The 19314-nt window shown below is 49.9% G+C and overlaps 1 protein-coding gene across 1 annotated transcript in view; it reads left to right on the forward strand.

The window, feature by feature from the left end:
- Positions 1–19302, forward strand: part of LOC140103664 (uncharacterized) — a 34160-nt gene extending 14858 nt beyond the window's left edge. The window contains exon 2 of the mRNA XM_072126843.1: positions 19165–19302. Coding sequence (XP_071982944.1) covers positions 19165–19169 — 5 coding nt within the window. The 3' untranslated portion in view covers positions 19170–19302. The remainder of the gene's footprint in view (positions 1–19164) is intronic.
- The last annotated feature ends 12 nt before the right edge of the window (positions 19303–19314 follow it).

Genomic DNA, 19314 nt, shown 5'->3' on the forward strand with positions numbered 1-19314 from the left:
CAGATTATACACCACCACTAGGAGGAGATCACTACATACAGATTATACACCACCACTAGGAGGAGATCACTACATACAGATTATACACCACCACTAGGGGGAGCTCACTACATACAGATTATACACCACCACTAGGAGGAGATCACTACATACACATTATACACCACCACTAGGAGGAGCTCACTACATACAGATTATACACCACCACTAGGAGGAGATCACTACATACAGATTATACACCACCACTAGGGGGAGATCACTACATACACATTATACACCACCACTAGGAGGAGATCACTACATACACATTATACACCACCACTAGGAGGAGATCACTACATACACATTATACACCACCACTAGGAGGAGATCACTACATACAGATTATACACCACCACTAGGGGGAGATCACTACATACAGATTATACACCACCACTAGGAGGAGATCACTACATACACATTATACACCACCACTAGGAGGAGCTCACTACATACAGATTATACACCACCACTAGGGGGAGATCACTACATACAGATTATACACCACCACTAGGAGGAGATCACTACATACACATTATACACCACCACTAGGAGGAGATCACTACATACACATTATACACCACCACTAGGAGGAGATCACTACATACAGATTATACACCACCACTAGGGGGAGATCACTACATACAGATTATACACCACCACTAGGAGGAGATCACTACATACACATTATACACCACCACTAGGAGGAGCTCACTACATACAGATTATACACCACCACTAGGAGGAGATCACTACATACAGATTATACACCACCACTAGGAGGAGATCACTACATACAGATTATACACCATCACTAGGGGGAGATCACTACATACAGATTATACACCACCACTAGGGGGAGATCACTACATACACATTATACACCACCACTAGGGGGAGATCACTACATACAGATTATACACCACCACTAGGAGGAGATCACAACATACAGATTATACACCACCACTAGGAGGAGATCACTACATACACATTATACACCACCACTAGGGAGAGATCACTACATACACATTATACACCACCACTAGGAGGAGATCACTACATACAGATTATACACCACCACTAGGAGGAGATCACTACATACAGATTATACACCACCACTAGGAGGAGCTCACTACATACAGATTATACACCACCACTAGGAGGAGATCACTACATACAGATTATACACCACCACTAGGGGGAGATCACTACATACAGATTATACACCACCACTAGGAGGAGATCACTACATACACATTATACACCACCACTAGGAGGAGCTCTTTACATACAGATTATACACCACCACTAGGAGGAGATCACTACATACAGATTATACACCACCACTAGGGGGAGATCACTACATACAGATTATACACCACCACTAGGAGGAGATCACTACATACACATTATACACCACCACTAGGAGGAGATCACTACATACACATTATACACCACCACTAGGAGGAGATCACTACATACAGATTATACACCACCACTAGGAGGAGATCACTACATACAGATTATACACCACCACTAGGAGGAGATCACTACATACACATTATACACCACCACTAGGAGGAGCTCACTACATACAGATTATACACCATCACTAGGGGGAGATCACTACATACAGATTATACACCACCACTAGGAGGAGATCACTACATACACATTATACACCACCACTAGGAGGAGATCACTACATACAGATTATACACCACCACTAGGAGGAGATCACTACATACAGATTATACACCACCACTAGGAGGAGATCACTACATACAGATTATGCACCACCACTTGGAGGAGATCACTACATACACATTATACACCACCACTAGGAGGAGCTCACTACATACAGATTATACACCACCACTAGGAGGAGATCACTACATACAGATTATACACCACCACTAGGAGGAGATCACTACATACAGATTATACACCACCACTAGGAGGAGATCACTACATACACATTATATACCACCACTAGGAGGAGATCACTACATACACATTATACACCACCACTAGGAGGAGATCACTACATACACATTATACACCACCACTAGGAGGAGATCACTACATACACATTATACACCACCACTAGGGGGAGATCACTACATACACATTATACACCACCACTAGGAGGAGATCACTACATACACATTATACACCACCACTAGGAGGAGATCACTACATGCAGATTATACACCACCACTAGGAGGAGATCACTACATACACATTATACACCACCACTAGGAGGAGATCACTACATACACATTATACACCACCACTAGGGGGAGATCACTACATACACATTATACACCACCACTAGGAGGAGATCACTACATACACATTATACACCACCACTAGGAGGAGATCACTACATACACATTATACACCACCACTAGGAGGAGATCACTACATACACATTATACACCACCACTAGGAGGAGATCACTACATACACATTCAACACCACTAGGGGGAGATCACTACATACACATTATACACCACCACTAGGAGGAGATCACTACATACACATTATACACCACCACTAGGAGGAGATCACTACATACAGATTATACACCACCACTAGGAGGAGATCACTACATACAGATTATACACCACCACTAGGGGGAGATCACTACATACAGATTATACACCACCACTAGGAGGAGATCACTACATACAGATTATACACCACCACTAGGTGGAGATCACTACATACACATTATACACCACCACTAGGGGGAGATCACTACATACACATTATACACCACCACTAGGGGGAGCTCACTACATACAGATTATACACCACCACTAGGGGGAGATCACTACATACAGATTATACACCACCACTAGGAGGAGATTACTACATACACATTATACACCACCACTAGGAGGAGATCACAACATACAGATTATACATCACCACTAGGAGGAGATCACTACATACACATTATACACCACCACTAGGGGGAGATCACTACATACACATTATACACCACCACTAGGGGGAGATCACTACATACAGATTATACACCACCTCTAGGGGGAGATCACTACATACAGATTATACACCACCACTAGGGGGAGATCACTACATACAGATTATACACCACCACTAGGGGGAGATCACTACATACAGATTATACACCACCACTAGGAGGAGATCACTACATACACATTATACACCACCACTAGGGGGAGCTCACTACATACAGATTATACACCACCACTAGGGGGAGATCACTACATACAGATTATACACCACCACTAGGAGGAGATCACTACATACAGATTATACACCACCACTAGGAGGAGATCACTACATACACATTATACACCACCACTAGGGGGAGATCACTACATACACATTATACACCACCACTAGGGGGAGATCACTACATACACATTATACACCACCACTAGGAGGAGATCACTACATACAGATTATACATCACCACTAGGAGGGAGATCACTACATACACATTATACACCACCACTAGGGGGAGATCACTACATACAGATTATACACCACCACTAGGGGGAGATCACTACATACAGATTATACACCACCACTAGGGGGAGATCACTACATACAGATTATACACCACCACTAGGGGGAGATCACTACATACAGATTATACACCACCACTAGGGGGAGATCACTACATACAGATTATACACCACCACTAGGGGGAGATCACTACATACAGATTATACACCACCACTAGGGGGAGATCACTACATACAGATTATACACCACCACTAGGGGGAGATCACTACATACACATTATACATCACCACTAGGGGGAGCTCACTACATACACATTATACACCACCACTAGGGGGAGATCACTACATACACATTATACACCACCACTAGGGGGAGATCACTACATACACATTATACACCACCACTAGGGGGAGATCACTACATACACATTATACACCACCACTAGGGGGAGATCACTACATACAGATTATACACCACCACTAGGAGGAGATCACTACATACACATTATACACCACCACTAGGAGGAGATCACTACTTACAGATTATACACCACCACTAGGAGGAGATCACTACATACAGATTATACACCACCACTAGGGGGAGATCACTGCATACAGATTATACACCACCACTAGGAGGAGATCACTACATACAGATTATACACCACCACTAGGGGGAGATCACTACATACAGATTATACACCACCACTAGGGGGAGATCACTACATACAGATTATACACCACCACTAGGGGGAGATCACTACATACACATTATACACCACCACTAGGGGGAGATCACTACATACACATTATACACCACCACTAGGAGGAGATCACTACATACACATTACACACCACCACTAGGGGGAGATCACTACATACAGATTATACACCACCACTAGGAGGAGATCACTACATACAGATTATACACCACCACTAGGGAGAGATCACTACATACACATTATACACCACCACTAGGAGGAGATCACTACATACAGATTATACACCACCACTAGGAGGAGATCACTACATACAGATTATACACCACCACTAGGAGGAGCTTACTACATACAGATTATACACCACCACTAGGAGGAGATCACTACATACAGATTATACACCACCACTAGGGGGAGATCACTACATACAGATTATACACCACCACTAAGAGGAGATCACTACATACACATTATACACCACCACTAGGAGGAGCTCACTACATACAGATTATACACCACCACTAGGAGGAGATCACTACATACAGATTATACACCACCACTAGGGGGAGATCACTACATACAGATTATACACCACCACTAGGAGGAGATCACTACATACACATTATACACCACCACTAGGAGGAGATCACTACATACACATTATACACCACCACTAGGAGGAGATCACTACATACAGATTATACACCACCACTAGGAGGAGATCACTACATACAGATTATACACCACCACTAGGAGGAGATCACTACATACACATTATACACCACCACTAGGAGGAGCTCACTACATACAGATTATACACCATCACTAGGGGGAGATCACTACATACAGATTATACACCACCACTAGGAGGAGATCACTACATACACATTATACACCACCACTAGGAGGAGATCACTACATACAGATTATACACCACCACTAGGAGGAGATCACTACATACAGATTATACACCACCACTAGGAGGAGATCACTACATACAGATTATACACCACCACTAGGAAGAGATCACTACATACACATTATACACCACCACTAGGAGGAGCTCACTACATACAGATTATACACCACCACTAGGAGGAGATCACTACATACAGATTATACACCACCACTAGGAGGAGATCACTACATACAGATTATACACCACCACTAGGAGGAGATCACTACATACACATTATATACCACCACTAGGAGGAGATCACTACATACACATTATACACCACCACTAGGAGGAGATCACTACATACACATTATACACCACCACTAGGAGGAGATCACTACATACACATTATACACCACCACTAGGGGGAGATCACTACATACATATTATACACCACCACTAGGAGGAGATCACTACATACACATTATACACCACCACTAGGGGGAGATCACTACATACACATTATACACCACCACTAGGAGGAGATCACTACATACACATTATACACCACCACTAGGAGGAGATCACTACATACAGATTATACACCACCACTAGGAGGAGATCACTACATACACATTATACACCACCACTAGGAGGAGATCACTACATACACATTATACACCACCACTAGGAGGAGATCACTACATACACATTATACACCACCACTAGGAGGAGATCACTACATACACATTCAACACCACTAGGGGGAGATCACTACATACACATTATACACCACCACTAGGAGAAGATCACTACATACACATTATACACCACCACTAGGAGGAGATCACTACATACAGATTATACACCACCACTAGGAGGAGATCACTACATACAGATTATACACCACCACTAGGGGGAGATCACTACATACAGATTATACACCACCACTAGGAGGAGATCACTACATACAGATTATACACCACCACTAGGTGGAGATCACTACATACACATTATACACCACCACTAGGGGGAGATCACTACATACACATTATACACCACCACTAGGGGGAGCTCACTACATACAGATTATACACCACCACTAGGGGGAGATCACTACATACAGATTATACACCACCACTAGGAGGAGATTACTACATACACATTATACACCACCACTAGGAGGAGATCACAACATACAGATTATACATCACCACTAGGAGGAGATCACTACATACACATTATACACCACCACTAGGGGGAGATCACTACATACACATTATACACCACCACTAGGGGGAGATCACTACATACAGATTATACACCACCTCTAGGGGGAGATCACTACATACAGATTATACACCACCACTAGGGGGAGATCACTACATACAGATTATACACCACCACTAGGGGGAGATCACTACATACAGATTATACACCACCACTAGGAGGAGATCACTACATACACATTATACACCACCACTAGGGGGAGCTCACTACATACAGATTATACACCACCACTAGGGGGAGATCACTACATACAGATTATACACCACCACTAGGAGGAGATCACTACATACAGATTATACACCACCACTAGGAGGAGATCACTACATACACATTATACACCACCACTAGGGGGAGATCACTACATACACATTATACACCACCACTAGGGGGAGATCACTACATACACATTATACACCACCACAAGGGGGAGATCACTACATACAGATTATACACAACCACTAGGAGGAGATCACTACATACACATTATACACCACCACTAGGGGGAGATCACTACATATACATTATACACCACCACTAGGGGGAGCTCACTACATACAGATTATACACCACCACTAGGAGGAGATCACTACATACACATTATACACCACCACTAGGAGGAGATCACTACATACACATTATACACCACCACTAGGAGGAGATCACTACATACACATTATACACCACCACTAGGGGGAGATCACTACATACAGATTATACACCACCACTAAGAGGAGATCACTACATACACATTATACATCACCACTAGGAGGGAGATCACTACATACACATTATACACCACCACTAGGGGGAGATCACTACATACAGATTATACACCACCACTAGGGGGAGATCACTACATACAGATTATACACCACCACTAGGGGGAGATCACTACATACAGATTATACACCACCACTAGGGGGAGATCACTACATACAGATTATACACCACCACTAGGGGGAGATCACTACATACAGATTATACACCACCACTAGGGGGAGATCACTACATACAGATTATACACCACCACTAGGGGGAGATCACTACATACAGATTATACACCACCACTAGGGGGAGATCACTACATACACATTATACATCACCACTAGGGGGAGCTCACTACATACACATTATACACCACCACTAGGGGGAGATCACTACATACACATTATACACCACCACTAGGGGGAGATCACTACATACACATTATACACCACCACTAGGGGGAGATCACTACATACACATTATACACCACCACTAGGGGGAGATCACTACATACAGATTATACACCACCACTAGGAGGAGATCACTACATACACATTATACACCACCACTAGGAGGAGATCACTACTTACAGATTATACACCACCACTAGGAGGAGATCACTACATACAGATTATACACCACCACTAGGGGGAGATCACTGCATACAGATTATACACCACCACTAGGAGGAGATCACTACATACAGATTATACACCACCACTAGGGGGAGATCACTACATACAGATTATACACCACCACTAGGGGGAGATCACTACATACAGATTATACACCACCACTAGGGGGAGATCACTACATACACATTATACACCACCACTAGGGGGAGATCACTACATACACATTATACACCACCACTAGGAGGAGATCACTACATACACATTACACACCACCACTAGGGGGAGATCACTACATACAGATTATACACCACCACTAGGAGGAGATCACTACATACACATTACACACCACCACTAGGGGGAGATCACTACATACAGATTATACACCACCACTATGGGGAGATCACTACATACAGATTATACACCACCACTAGGGGGAGATCACTACATACACATTATACACCACCACTAGGAGGAGATCCCTACATACACATTATACACCACCACTAGGGGGAGCTCACTACATACAGATTATACACCACCACTAGGAGGAGATCACTACATACACATTATACAGCACCACTAGGGGGAGATCACTACATACACATTATACAGCACCACTAGGGGGAGATCACTACATACAGATTATACACTACCAGTAGGAGGAGATCACTACATACAGATTATACACCACCACTAGGGGGAGGTCACTACATACAGATTATACACCACTACTAGGGGGAGATCACTACATACAGATTATACACCACCACTAGGGGGAGATCACTACATACAGATTATACACCACTACTAGGGGGAGATCACTACATACAGATTATACACCACCACTAGGGGGAGATCACTACATACACATTATACACCACCACTAGGGGGAGATCACTACATACAAATTATACACCACCACTAGGGGGAGATCACTACATACACATTATACATCACCACTAGGCGGAGATCACTACATACAGATTATACACCACCACTAGGAGGAGATCACTACATACACATTATACACCACCACTAGGGGGAGATCACTACATACAGATTATACACCACCACTAGGAGGAGATCACTACATACACATTATACACCACCACTAGGAGGAGATCACTACATACACATTATACACCACCACTAGGGGGAGATCACTACATACACATTATACACCACCACTAGGGGGAGATCACTACATACACATTATACACCACCACTAGGGGGAGATCACTACATACACATTATACACCACCACTAGGGGGAGATCACTACATACACACTATACACCACCACTAGGAGGAGCGCACTACATACACATTATACACCACCACTAGGGGGAGATCATTACATACACATTATACACCACCACTAGGAGGAGATCACTACATACAGATTATACACCACCACTAGGGGGAGATCACTACATACAGATTATACACCACCACTATGGGGAGATCACTACATACAGATTATACACCACCACTAGGGGGCGATCACTACATACACATTATACACCACCACTAGGGGGAGATCACTACATACAGATTATACACCACCACTAGGGGGAGATCACTACATACACATTATACACCACCACTAGGGGGAGATCACTACATACAGATTATACACCACCACTAGGAGGAGATCACTACATACACATTATACACCACCACTAGGAGGAGATCACTACATACACATTATACACCACCACTAGGAGGAGATCACTACATACACATTATACACCACCACTAGGGGGAGATCACTACATACAGATTATACACCACCACTAGGAGGAGATCACTACATACACATTATACACCACCACTAGGAGGAGATCACTACATACACATTATACACCACCACTAGGAGGAGATCACAACATACAGATTATACACCACCACTAGGGGGAGATCATTACATACAGATTATACACCACCACTAGGGGGAGATCACTACATACAGATTATACACACCACTAGGGGGAGATCACTACATACAGATTATACACCACCACTAGGAGGAGCTCACTACATACACATTATACACCACCACTAGGAGGAGATCACTACATACACATTATACACCACCACTAGGGGGAGATCACTACATACACATTATACACCACCACTAGGGGGAGATCACTACATACACATTATACACCACCACTAGGAGGAGATCACTACATACAGATTATACACCACCACTAGGGGGAGATCACTACATACAGATTATACACCACCACTAGGGGGAGGTCACTACATACAGATTATACACCACCACTAGGAGGAGATCACTACATACACATTATACACCACCACTAGGGGGAGATCACTACATACAGATTATACACCACCACTAGGGGGAGATCACTACATACAGATTATACACCACCACTAGGAGGAGATCACTACATACACATTATACACCACCACTAGGGGGAGCTCACTACATACACATTATACACCACCACTAGGGGGAGATCACTACATACACATTATACACCACCACTAGGGGGAGATCACTACATACACATTATACACCACCACTACGGTGTAGGGGATTACAATGTTTGTAGTAAACTCCTGAGCTTCCCTTAGTGGCAGCACTATGTAATAATTTCCATGACTTTTGTGATGATTTAGACTTCAGGATCAGCAAAAACAGAAAATCCCAGAAACCTTCATTATGAAACGATTCTCTGCAGGTATTACGGGGCACAGACACCTCACTCCCTGCACTGTGGTGCTTCGCACATAGGGGGCAGTGCAGAGGGAGGGCTGCATCATGTAACATTATACACAGGGGACGGAGTGATGGGAGCGCCAGATGGAGGCAGCAGATTATTGCTCTGCACACAGTGTCTTTTGCAGAGCATCGCTCTAGACCTCACATGACAATGGTCTGCAGGCAGAGGGATCCCTGAGTGAGGGGGTTCTCAATGTGAAAATGTGTGGGGGCTGGGGGGAAGAAGAGGCTGCAGAATGAATGTGCACACACAGGGGGCAGTGCCAGTCCTGCGGAAGGTCCTCCTTGGGGACATGTAGATTGGGGGGTCCTCATTGTAACCTGGGTCCATGCACAGGGAGGCGACCCCCCTCATACTGGGGTGACTCGGTCACATCATGGGGCGTAGGGTATTTGGGGGGAAGTAGTGAGATGACCTCGTGTGGGATTGAAGGCTGAAGGGTATAGTAGAATCAGTACAGGGGAAGGAGCCTGGTGCACAGCAGCACAGAGGATGTCAGCAGAGGAGGGGAAGGAGCCTGGTGCACAGCAGCACAGAGGATCTCAGGAGAGGAGGGGAAGGAGCCTGGTGCACAGCAGCACAGAGGATGTCAGGAGAGGAGGGGAAGGAGCCTGGTGCACAGCAGCACAGAGGATGTCAGGAGAGGAGGGGAAGGAGCCTGGTGCACAGCAGCACAGAGGATGTCAGGAGAGAAGGGGAAGGACCCTGGTGCACAGCAGCACAGAGGATGTCAGGAGAGGAGGGGAAGGAGCCTGGTGCACAGCAGCACAGAGGATGTCAGGAGAGGAGGGGAAGGAGCCTGGTGCACAGCAGCACAGAGGATGTCAGGAGAGAAGGGGAAGGACCCTGGGGCACAGCAGCACAGAGGATGTCAGGAGAGGAGGGGAAGGAGCCTGGTGCACAGCAGCACAGAGGATGTCATGAGAGGAGGGGAAGGAGCCTGGTGCACAGCAGCACATAGGATGTCAGGAGAGGAGGGGAAGGAGCCTGGTGCACAGTAGCACAAAGGATGTCAGGAGAGGAGGGGAAGGAGCCTGGTGCACAGCAGCACAGAGGATGTCAGGAGAGGAGGGGAAGGAGCCTGGTGCACAGCAGCACAGAGGATGTCAGGAGAGGAGGGGAAGGAGCCTGGTGCACAGCAGCACAGAGGATGTCAGCAGAGGAGGGGAAGGAGCCTGGTGCACAGCAGCACAGAGGATGTCAGGAGAGGAGGGGAAGGAGCCTGGTGCACAGTAGCACAAAGGATGTCAGGAGAGGATGGGAAGGAGCCTGGTGCACAGCAGCACAGAGGATGTCAGGAGAGGAGGGGAAGGAGCCTGGTGCACAGCAGCACAGAGGATGTCAGCAGAGGAGGGGAAGGAGCCTGGTGCACAGCAGCACAGAGGATGTCAGGAGAGGAGGGGAAGGAGCCTGGTGCACAGCAGCACAGAGGATGTCAGGAGAGAAGGGGAAGGACCCTGGTGCACAGCAGCACAGAGGATGTCAGGAGAGGAGGGGAAGGAGCCTGGTGCACAGCAGTACAGAGGATGTCAGGAGAGGAGGGGAAGGAGCCTGGTGCACAGCAGTACAGAGGATCTCAGGAGAGGAAGGGAAGGATCCTGGTGCACAGCAGCACAGAGGATGTCAGGGAGGAGGTGAAGGAGCCTGGTGCACAGCAGTACAGAGGATGTCAGGAGAGGAGAGGAAGGACACTGGTGCACAGCAGTACAGAGGATGTCAGGAGAGGAGGGGAAGGAGCCTGGTGCACAGCAGCACAGAGGATGTCAGGAGAGGAGGAGAAGGAGCCTGGTGCACAGCAGCACAGAGGATGTCAGGGAGGAGGTGAAGGAGCCTGGGGCACAGCAGCACAGAGGATGTCAGGAGAGGAGAGGAAGGAGCCTGGTGCACAGCAGCACAGAGGATGTCAGGAGAGAAGGGGAAGGAGCCTGGTGCACAGCAGCACAGAGGATGTCAGGAGAGGAGGGGAAGGAGCCTGGTGCACAGCAGCACTGAGGATGTCAGGAGAGAAGGGGAAGGACCCTGGTGCACAGCAGCACAGAGGATGTCAGGAGAGGAGGGGAAGGAGCCTGGTGCACAGCAGTACAGAGGATGTCAGGAGGGGAAGGAGCCTGGTGCACAGCAGCACAGAGGATGTAAGGAGAGGAGGGGAAGGAGCCTGGTGCACAGCAGCACAGAGGATGTCAGGAGAGGAGGGGAAGGAGCACAAAAGCACAGAGGATGTCAGGAGAGGAGGGGAAGGAGCCTAGTGCACAGCAGTACAGAGGATGTCAGGAGAGGAGGGGAAGGAGCCTGGTGCACAGCAGCACAGAGGATGTCAGGGAGGAGGGGAAGGAGCCTGGTGCACAGCAGCACAGAGGATGTCAGGAGAGGAGGGGAAGGAGCCTGGTGCACAGCAGCACAGAGGATGTCAGGAGAGGAGGGGAAGGAGCCTGGTGCACAGCAGCACAGAGGATGTCAGGAGAGGAGGGGAAGGAGCCTGGTGCACAGCAGCACAGAGGATGTCAGCAGAGGAGGGGAAGGAGCCTGGTGCACAGCAGCACAGAGGATGTCAGGAGAGGAGGGGAAGGAGCCTGGTGCACAGCAGCACAGAGGATGTCAGGAGAGGAGGAGAAGGAGCCTGGTGCACAGCAGCACATAGGATGTCAGGAGAGGAGGGGAAGGAGCCTGGTGCACAGCAGCACAGAGGATGTCAGGAGAGGAGGAGAAGGAGCTTGGTGCACAGCAGTACAGAGGATGTCAGGAGAGGAGGGGAAGGAGCCCAGCAGCACAGAGGATGTCAGGGAGGAGGGGAAGGAGCCTGGTGCACAGCAGCACAGAGGATGTCAGAAGAGGAGGGGAAGGAGCCTGGTGCACAACAGCACAGAGGATGTCAGGAGAGGAGGGGAAGGGGCCTGGTGCACAGCAGCACAGAGGATGTCAGGAGAGGAGGGGAAGGAGCCTGATGCACAGCAGTACAGAGGATGTCAGGAGAGGAAGGGAAGGAGCCTGGTGCACAGCAGCACAGAGGATGTCAGGAGAGGAGTGGAAGGAGCCTGGTGCACAGCAGCACAGAGGATGTCAGGAGAGGAGGGGAAGGAGCCTGATGCACAGCAGTACAGAGGATGTCAGGAGAGGAAGGGAAGGAGCCTGGTGCACAGCAGCACAGAGGATGTCAGGAGAGGAGGGGAAGGAGCCTGGTGCACAGCAGCACAGAGGATGTCAGGAGAGGAGGGGAAGGAGCCTAGTGCACAGCAGTACAGAGGATGTCAGGGAGGAGGGGAAGGAGCCTGGTGCACATCAGCACAGAGGATGTCAGGAGAGGAGGGGAAGGAGCACAGCAGCACAGAGGATGTGAGAAGAGGTGGGGAAGGACCCTGGTGCACAGCAGCACAGAGGATGTCAGGAGAGGAGGGGAAGGAGCCTGGTGCACAGCAGCACAGAGGATGTCAGGGAGGAGGGGAAGGAGCACAGCAGCACAGAGGATGTCAGGAGAGGAGGGGAAGGAGCCTGGTGCACAGCAGCACAGAGGATGTCAGGGAGGAGGGGAAGGAGCCTGGTGCACAGCAGTACAGAGGATGTCAGGAGAGGAGGGGAAGGAGCCTGGTGTACAGCAGCACAGAGGATGTCAGGAGAGTAAGGGAAGGAGCCTGGTGCACAGCAGCACAGAGGATGCCAGGAGAGGAGGGGAAGGAGCCTGGTGCACAGCAGCACAGAGGATGTCAGGAGAGGAGAGGAAGGAGCCTGGTGCACAGCAGCACAGAGGATGTCAGGAGAGGAGGGGAAGGAGCCTGGTGCACAGCAGCACAGAGGATGTCAGGGAGGAGGTGAAGGAGCCTGGGGCACAGCAGCACAGAGGATGTCAGGAGAGGAGGGGAAGGAGCCTGGTGCACAGCAGCACAGAGGATGTCAGGAGAGGAGGGGAAGGAGCCTGGTGCACAGCAGCACAGAGGATGTCAGGAGAGGAGGGGAAGGAGCGTGTTGCACATCAGCACAGAGGATGTCAGGAGAGGAGGGGAAGGAGCACAGCAGCACAGAGGATGTGAGGAGAGGTGGGGAAGGACCCTGGTGCACAGCAGCACAGATGATGTCAGGAGAGGAGGGGAAGGAGCCTGGTGCACAGCAGCACAGAGGATGTCAGGGAGGAGGGGAAGGAGCACAGCAGCACAGAGGATGTCTGGAGAGGAGGGGAAGGAGCCTGGTGCACAGCAGCACAGAGGATGTCAGGGAGGAGGGGAAGGAGCCTGGTGCACAGCAGCACAGAGGATGTCAGGGAGGAGGGGAAGGAGCCTGGTGCACAGCAGCACAGAGGATGTCAGGAGAGGAGGGGAAGGAGCCTGGTGCACAGCAGCACAGAGGATGTCAGGAGAGGAGGGGAAGGAGCCTGGTGCACAGCAGCATAGAGGATGTCAGGAGATGAGGGGAAGGAGCCTGGTGCACAGCAGCACAGAGGATGTCAGGAGAGGAGGGGAAGGAGCCTGGTGCACAGCAGCACAGAGGATGTCAGGAGAGGAGGGGAAGGAGCCTGGTGCACAGCAGCACAGAGGATGTCAGGAGAGGAGGGGAAGGAGCCTGGTGCACAGCAGCACAGAGGATGTCAGGAGAGGAGGGGAAGGAGCCTGGTGCACAGCAGTACAGAGGATGTCAGGGAGGAGGGGAAGGAGCCTGGTGCACAGCAGCACAGAGGATGTCAGGAGAGGAGGGGAAGGAGCGTGGTGCACAGCAGTACAGAGGATGTCAGGAGAGGAGGGGAAGGAGCCTGATGCACAGCAGTACAGAGGATGTCAGGAGAGGAAGGGAAGGAGCCTGGTGCACAGCAGCACAGAGGATGTCAGGAGAGGAGGGGAAGGAGCCTGGTGCACAGCAGCACAGAGGATGTCAGGAGAGGAGGGGAAGGAGCCTAATGCACAGCAGTACAGAGGATGTCAGGAGAGGAAGGGAAGGAGCCTGGTGCACAGCAGCACAGAGGATGTCAGGAGAGGAGGGGAAGGAGCCTGGTGCACAGCAGCACAGAGGATGTCAGGAGAGGAGGGGAAGGAGCCTTGTGCACAGCAGTACAGAGGATGTCAGGGAGGAGGGGAAGGAGCCTGGTGCACATCAGCACAGAGGATGTCAGGAGAGGAGGGGAAGGAGCACAGCAGCACAGAGGATGTCAGGAGAGGAGGGGAAGGAGCCTGGTGCACAGCAGCACAGAGGATGTCAGGAGAGGAGAGGAAGGAGCCTGGTGCACAGCAGCACAGAGGATGTCAGGAGAGGAGGGGAAGGAGCCTGGTGCACAGCAGCACAGAGGATGTCAGGGAGGAGGTGAAGGAGCCTGGGGCACAGCAGCACAGAGGATGTCAGGAGAGGAGGGGAAGGAGCCTGGTGCACAGCAGCACAGAGGATGTCAGGAGAGGAGGGGAAGGAGCCTGGTGCACAGCAGCACAGAGGATGTCAGGAGAGGAGGGGAAGGAGCGTGTTGCACATCAGCACAGAGGATGTCAGGAGAGGAGGGGAAGGAGCACAGCAGCACAGAGGATGTGAGGAGAAGTGGGGAAGGACCCTGGTGCACAGCAGCACAGATGATGTCAGGAGAGGAGGGGAAGGAGCCTGGTGCACAGCAGCACAGAGGATGTCAGGGAGGAGGGGAAGGAGCACAGCAGCACAGAGGATGTCTGGAGAGGAGGGGAAGGAGCCTGGTGCACAGCAGCACAGAGGATGTCAGGGAGGAGGGGAAGGAGCCTGGTGCACAGCAGCACAGAGGATGTCAGGGAGGAGGGGAAGGAGCCTGGTGCACAGCAGCACAGAGGATGTCAGGAGAGGAGGGGAAGGAGCCTGGTGCACAGCAGCACAGAGGATGTCAGGAGAGGAGGGGAAGGAGCCTGGTGCACAGCAGCATAGAGGATGTCAGGAGATGAGGGGAAGGAGCCTGGTGCACAGCAGCACAGAGGATGTCAGGAGAGGAGGGGAAGGAGCCTGGTGCACAGCAGCACAGAGGATGTCAGGAGAGGAGGGGAAGGAGCCTGGTGCACAGCAGCACAGAGGATGTCAGGAGAGGAGGGGAAGGAGCCTGGTGCACAGCAGCACAGAGGATGTCAGGAGAGGAGGGGAAGGAGCCTGGTGCACAGCAGTACAGAGGATGTCAGGGAGGAGGGGAAGGAGCCTGGTGCACAGCAGCACAGAGGATGTCAGGAGAGGAGGGGAAGGAGCCTGGTGCACAGCAGTACAGAGGATGTCAGGAGAGGAGGAGAAGGAGCTTGGTGCACAGCAGTACAGAGGATGTCAGGAGAGGAGGGGAAGGAGCCCAGCAGCACAGAGGATGTCAGGGAGGAGGGGAAGGAGCCTGGTGCACAGCAGCACAGAGGATGTCAGGAGAGGAGGGGAAGGAGCCTGGTGCACAGCAGCAAAGAGGATGTCAGGAGAGGAGGGGAAGGAGCCTGGTGCACAGCAGCACAGAGGATGTCAGGAGAGGAGGGGAAGGAGCCTGATGCACAGCAGTACAGAGGATGTCAGGAGAGGAAGGGAAGGAGCCTGGTGCACAGCAGCACAGAGGATGTCAGGAGAGGAGGGGAAGGAGCCTGGTGCACAGCAGCACAGAGGATGTCAGGAGAGGAGGGGAAGGAGCCTAATGCACAGCAGTACAGAGGATGTCAGGAGAGGAAGGGAAGGAGCCTGGTGCACAGCAGCACAGAGGATGTCAGGAGAGGAGGGGAAGGAGCCTGGTGCACAGCAGCACAGAGGATGTCAGGAGAGGAGGGGAAGGAGCCTTGTGCACAGCAGTACAGAGGATGTCAGGGAGGAGGGGAAGGAGCCTGGTGCACATCAGCACAGAGGATGTCAGGAGAGGAGGGGAAGGAGCCTGGTGCACAGCAGCACAGAGGATGTCAGGAGAGGAGGGGAAGGAGCACAGCAGCACAGAGGATGTCAGGAGAGGAGGGGAAGGAGCACAGCAGCACAGAGGATGTCAGGAGAGGAGGGGAAGGAGCACAGCAGCACAGAGGATGTCAGGAGAGGAGGGGAAGGAGCCTGGTGCACAGCAGCACAGAGGATGTCAGGAGAGGAGGGGAAGGAGCACAGCAGCACAGAGGATGTCAGGAGAGGAGGGGAAGGAGCACAGCAGCACAGAGGATGTCAGGAGAGGAGGGGAAGGAGCCTGGTGCACAGCAGCACAGAGGATGTCAGGGAGGAGGGGAAGGAGCCTGGGGCACAGCAGCACAGAGGATGTCAGGAGAGGAGGGGAAGGAGCCTGGTGCACAGCAGCACAGATGATGTCAGGAGAGGAGGGGAAGGAGCCTGGTGCACAGCAGTACAGAGGATGTCAGGAGAGGAGGGGTACTGTCCCCTTGGGTGTCTTCGGTGGCAGCTTCTCCTCTCAGATTTGGGGAGGGGGTGGAGGGAGCCTCCAGTCTGTTCTCTCAGGAGACGAGCAGCAGATGATGCGGGAGGCTCCTGCACTACATCTGTGTCATAGTGGATGAAGCAGAGCTGTGTGCGCAGGATCCACACTGTAACAATGTCACCGCCATGTCCGTGCTCTGATGTCATTGTGATGTAATGGGGACAATTCTAAGGGGCAAATAAACATAAAACACACACACACGCACACACATATATATATATACACACACTATACACTATATACTGCCTCCTGCCCCTCCTGCAAGGGCAACAAAATATTGTATTACCCTCTGATTCTCTGTCTCTTCCTGTAAAATACATAACAACACACAGTGCTGCCTCCCTGTCTCTCTCTATAAATCATGTAGGTACAGATAGTGCTGCCTCCCTGTCTCTCTCTATAAATCATGTAGGTACAGATAGTGCTGCTTTCCTGTCTCTCTCTATAAATGATGTAGGTACAGATAGTGCTGCTTCCCTGTCTCTCTATAATCATGTAGGTACAGATAGTGCTGCCTCCCTGTCTCTCTCTATAAATGATGTAGGTACAGATAGTGCTGCCTCCCTGTCTCTCTCTATAAATAATGAAGGTACAGATAGTGCTGCTTCCCTGTCTCTCTATAATCATGTAGGTACAGATAGTGCTGCCTCCCTGCCTCTCTCTATAAATCATGTAGGTACAGATAGTGCTGCTTCCCTGTCTCTCTATAATCATGTAGGTACAGATAGTGCTGCCTCCCTGCCTCTCTCTATAAATCATGTAGGTACAGATAGTGCTGCTTCCCTGTCTCTCTATAATCATGTAGGTACAGATAGTGCTGCCTCCCTGTCTCTCTCTATAAATCATGTAGGTACAGATAGTGCTGCCTCCCTGCCTCTCTCTATAAATCATGTAGGTACAGATAGTGCTGCCTCCCTGCCTCTCTCTATAAATCATGTAGGTACAGATAGTGCTGCCTCCCTGCCTCTCTCTATAAACCATGTAGGTACAGATAGTGCTGCCTCCCTGTCTCTCTCTATAAATGATGTAGGTACAGATAGTGCTGCCTCCCTGTCTCTCTGTATAAATAATGTAGGTAAAGATAGTGCTGCCTCCCTGCCTCTCTCTATAAATCATGTAGGTACAGATAGTGCTGCCTCCCTGTTTCTCCCTGTAAATGATACATGTCTCTTTTTCTCCCCCCAGGATAAAGGTGCAGTAGTCCTCCTCTGGGTCCTCTATGTCTCCCCCGTTCCAGCTCCTTGTCTTGCCTGGTCTTTTCTCATGGTTTCTTGGCCACCCTGTCCCATTCTCCTGCAATTCCTGAAGAAGTGACTCGTCAATCTCTCTCCTCCG

The sequence above is a fragment of the Engystomops pustulosus genome, chromosome 10, assembly GCF_040894005.1.
Source record: "Engystomops pustulosus chromosome 10, aEngPut4.maternal, whole genome shotgun sequence".
Classification (NCBI taxonomy): Eukaryota; Metazoa; Chordata; class Amphibia; order Anura; family Leptodactylidae; genus Engystomops; species Engystomops pustulosus.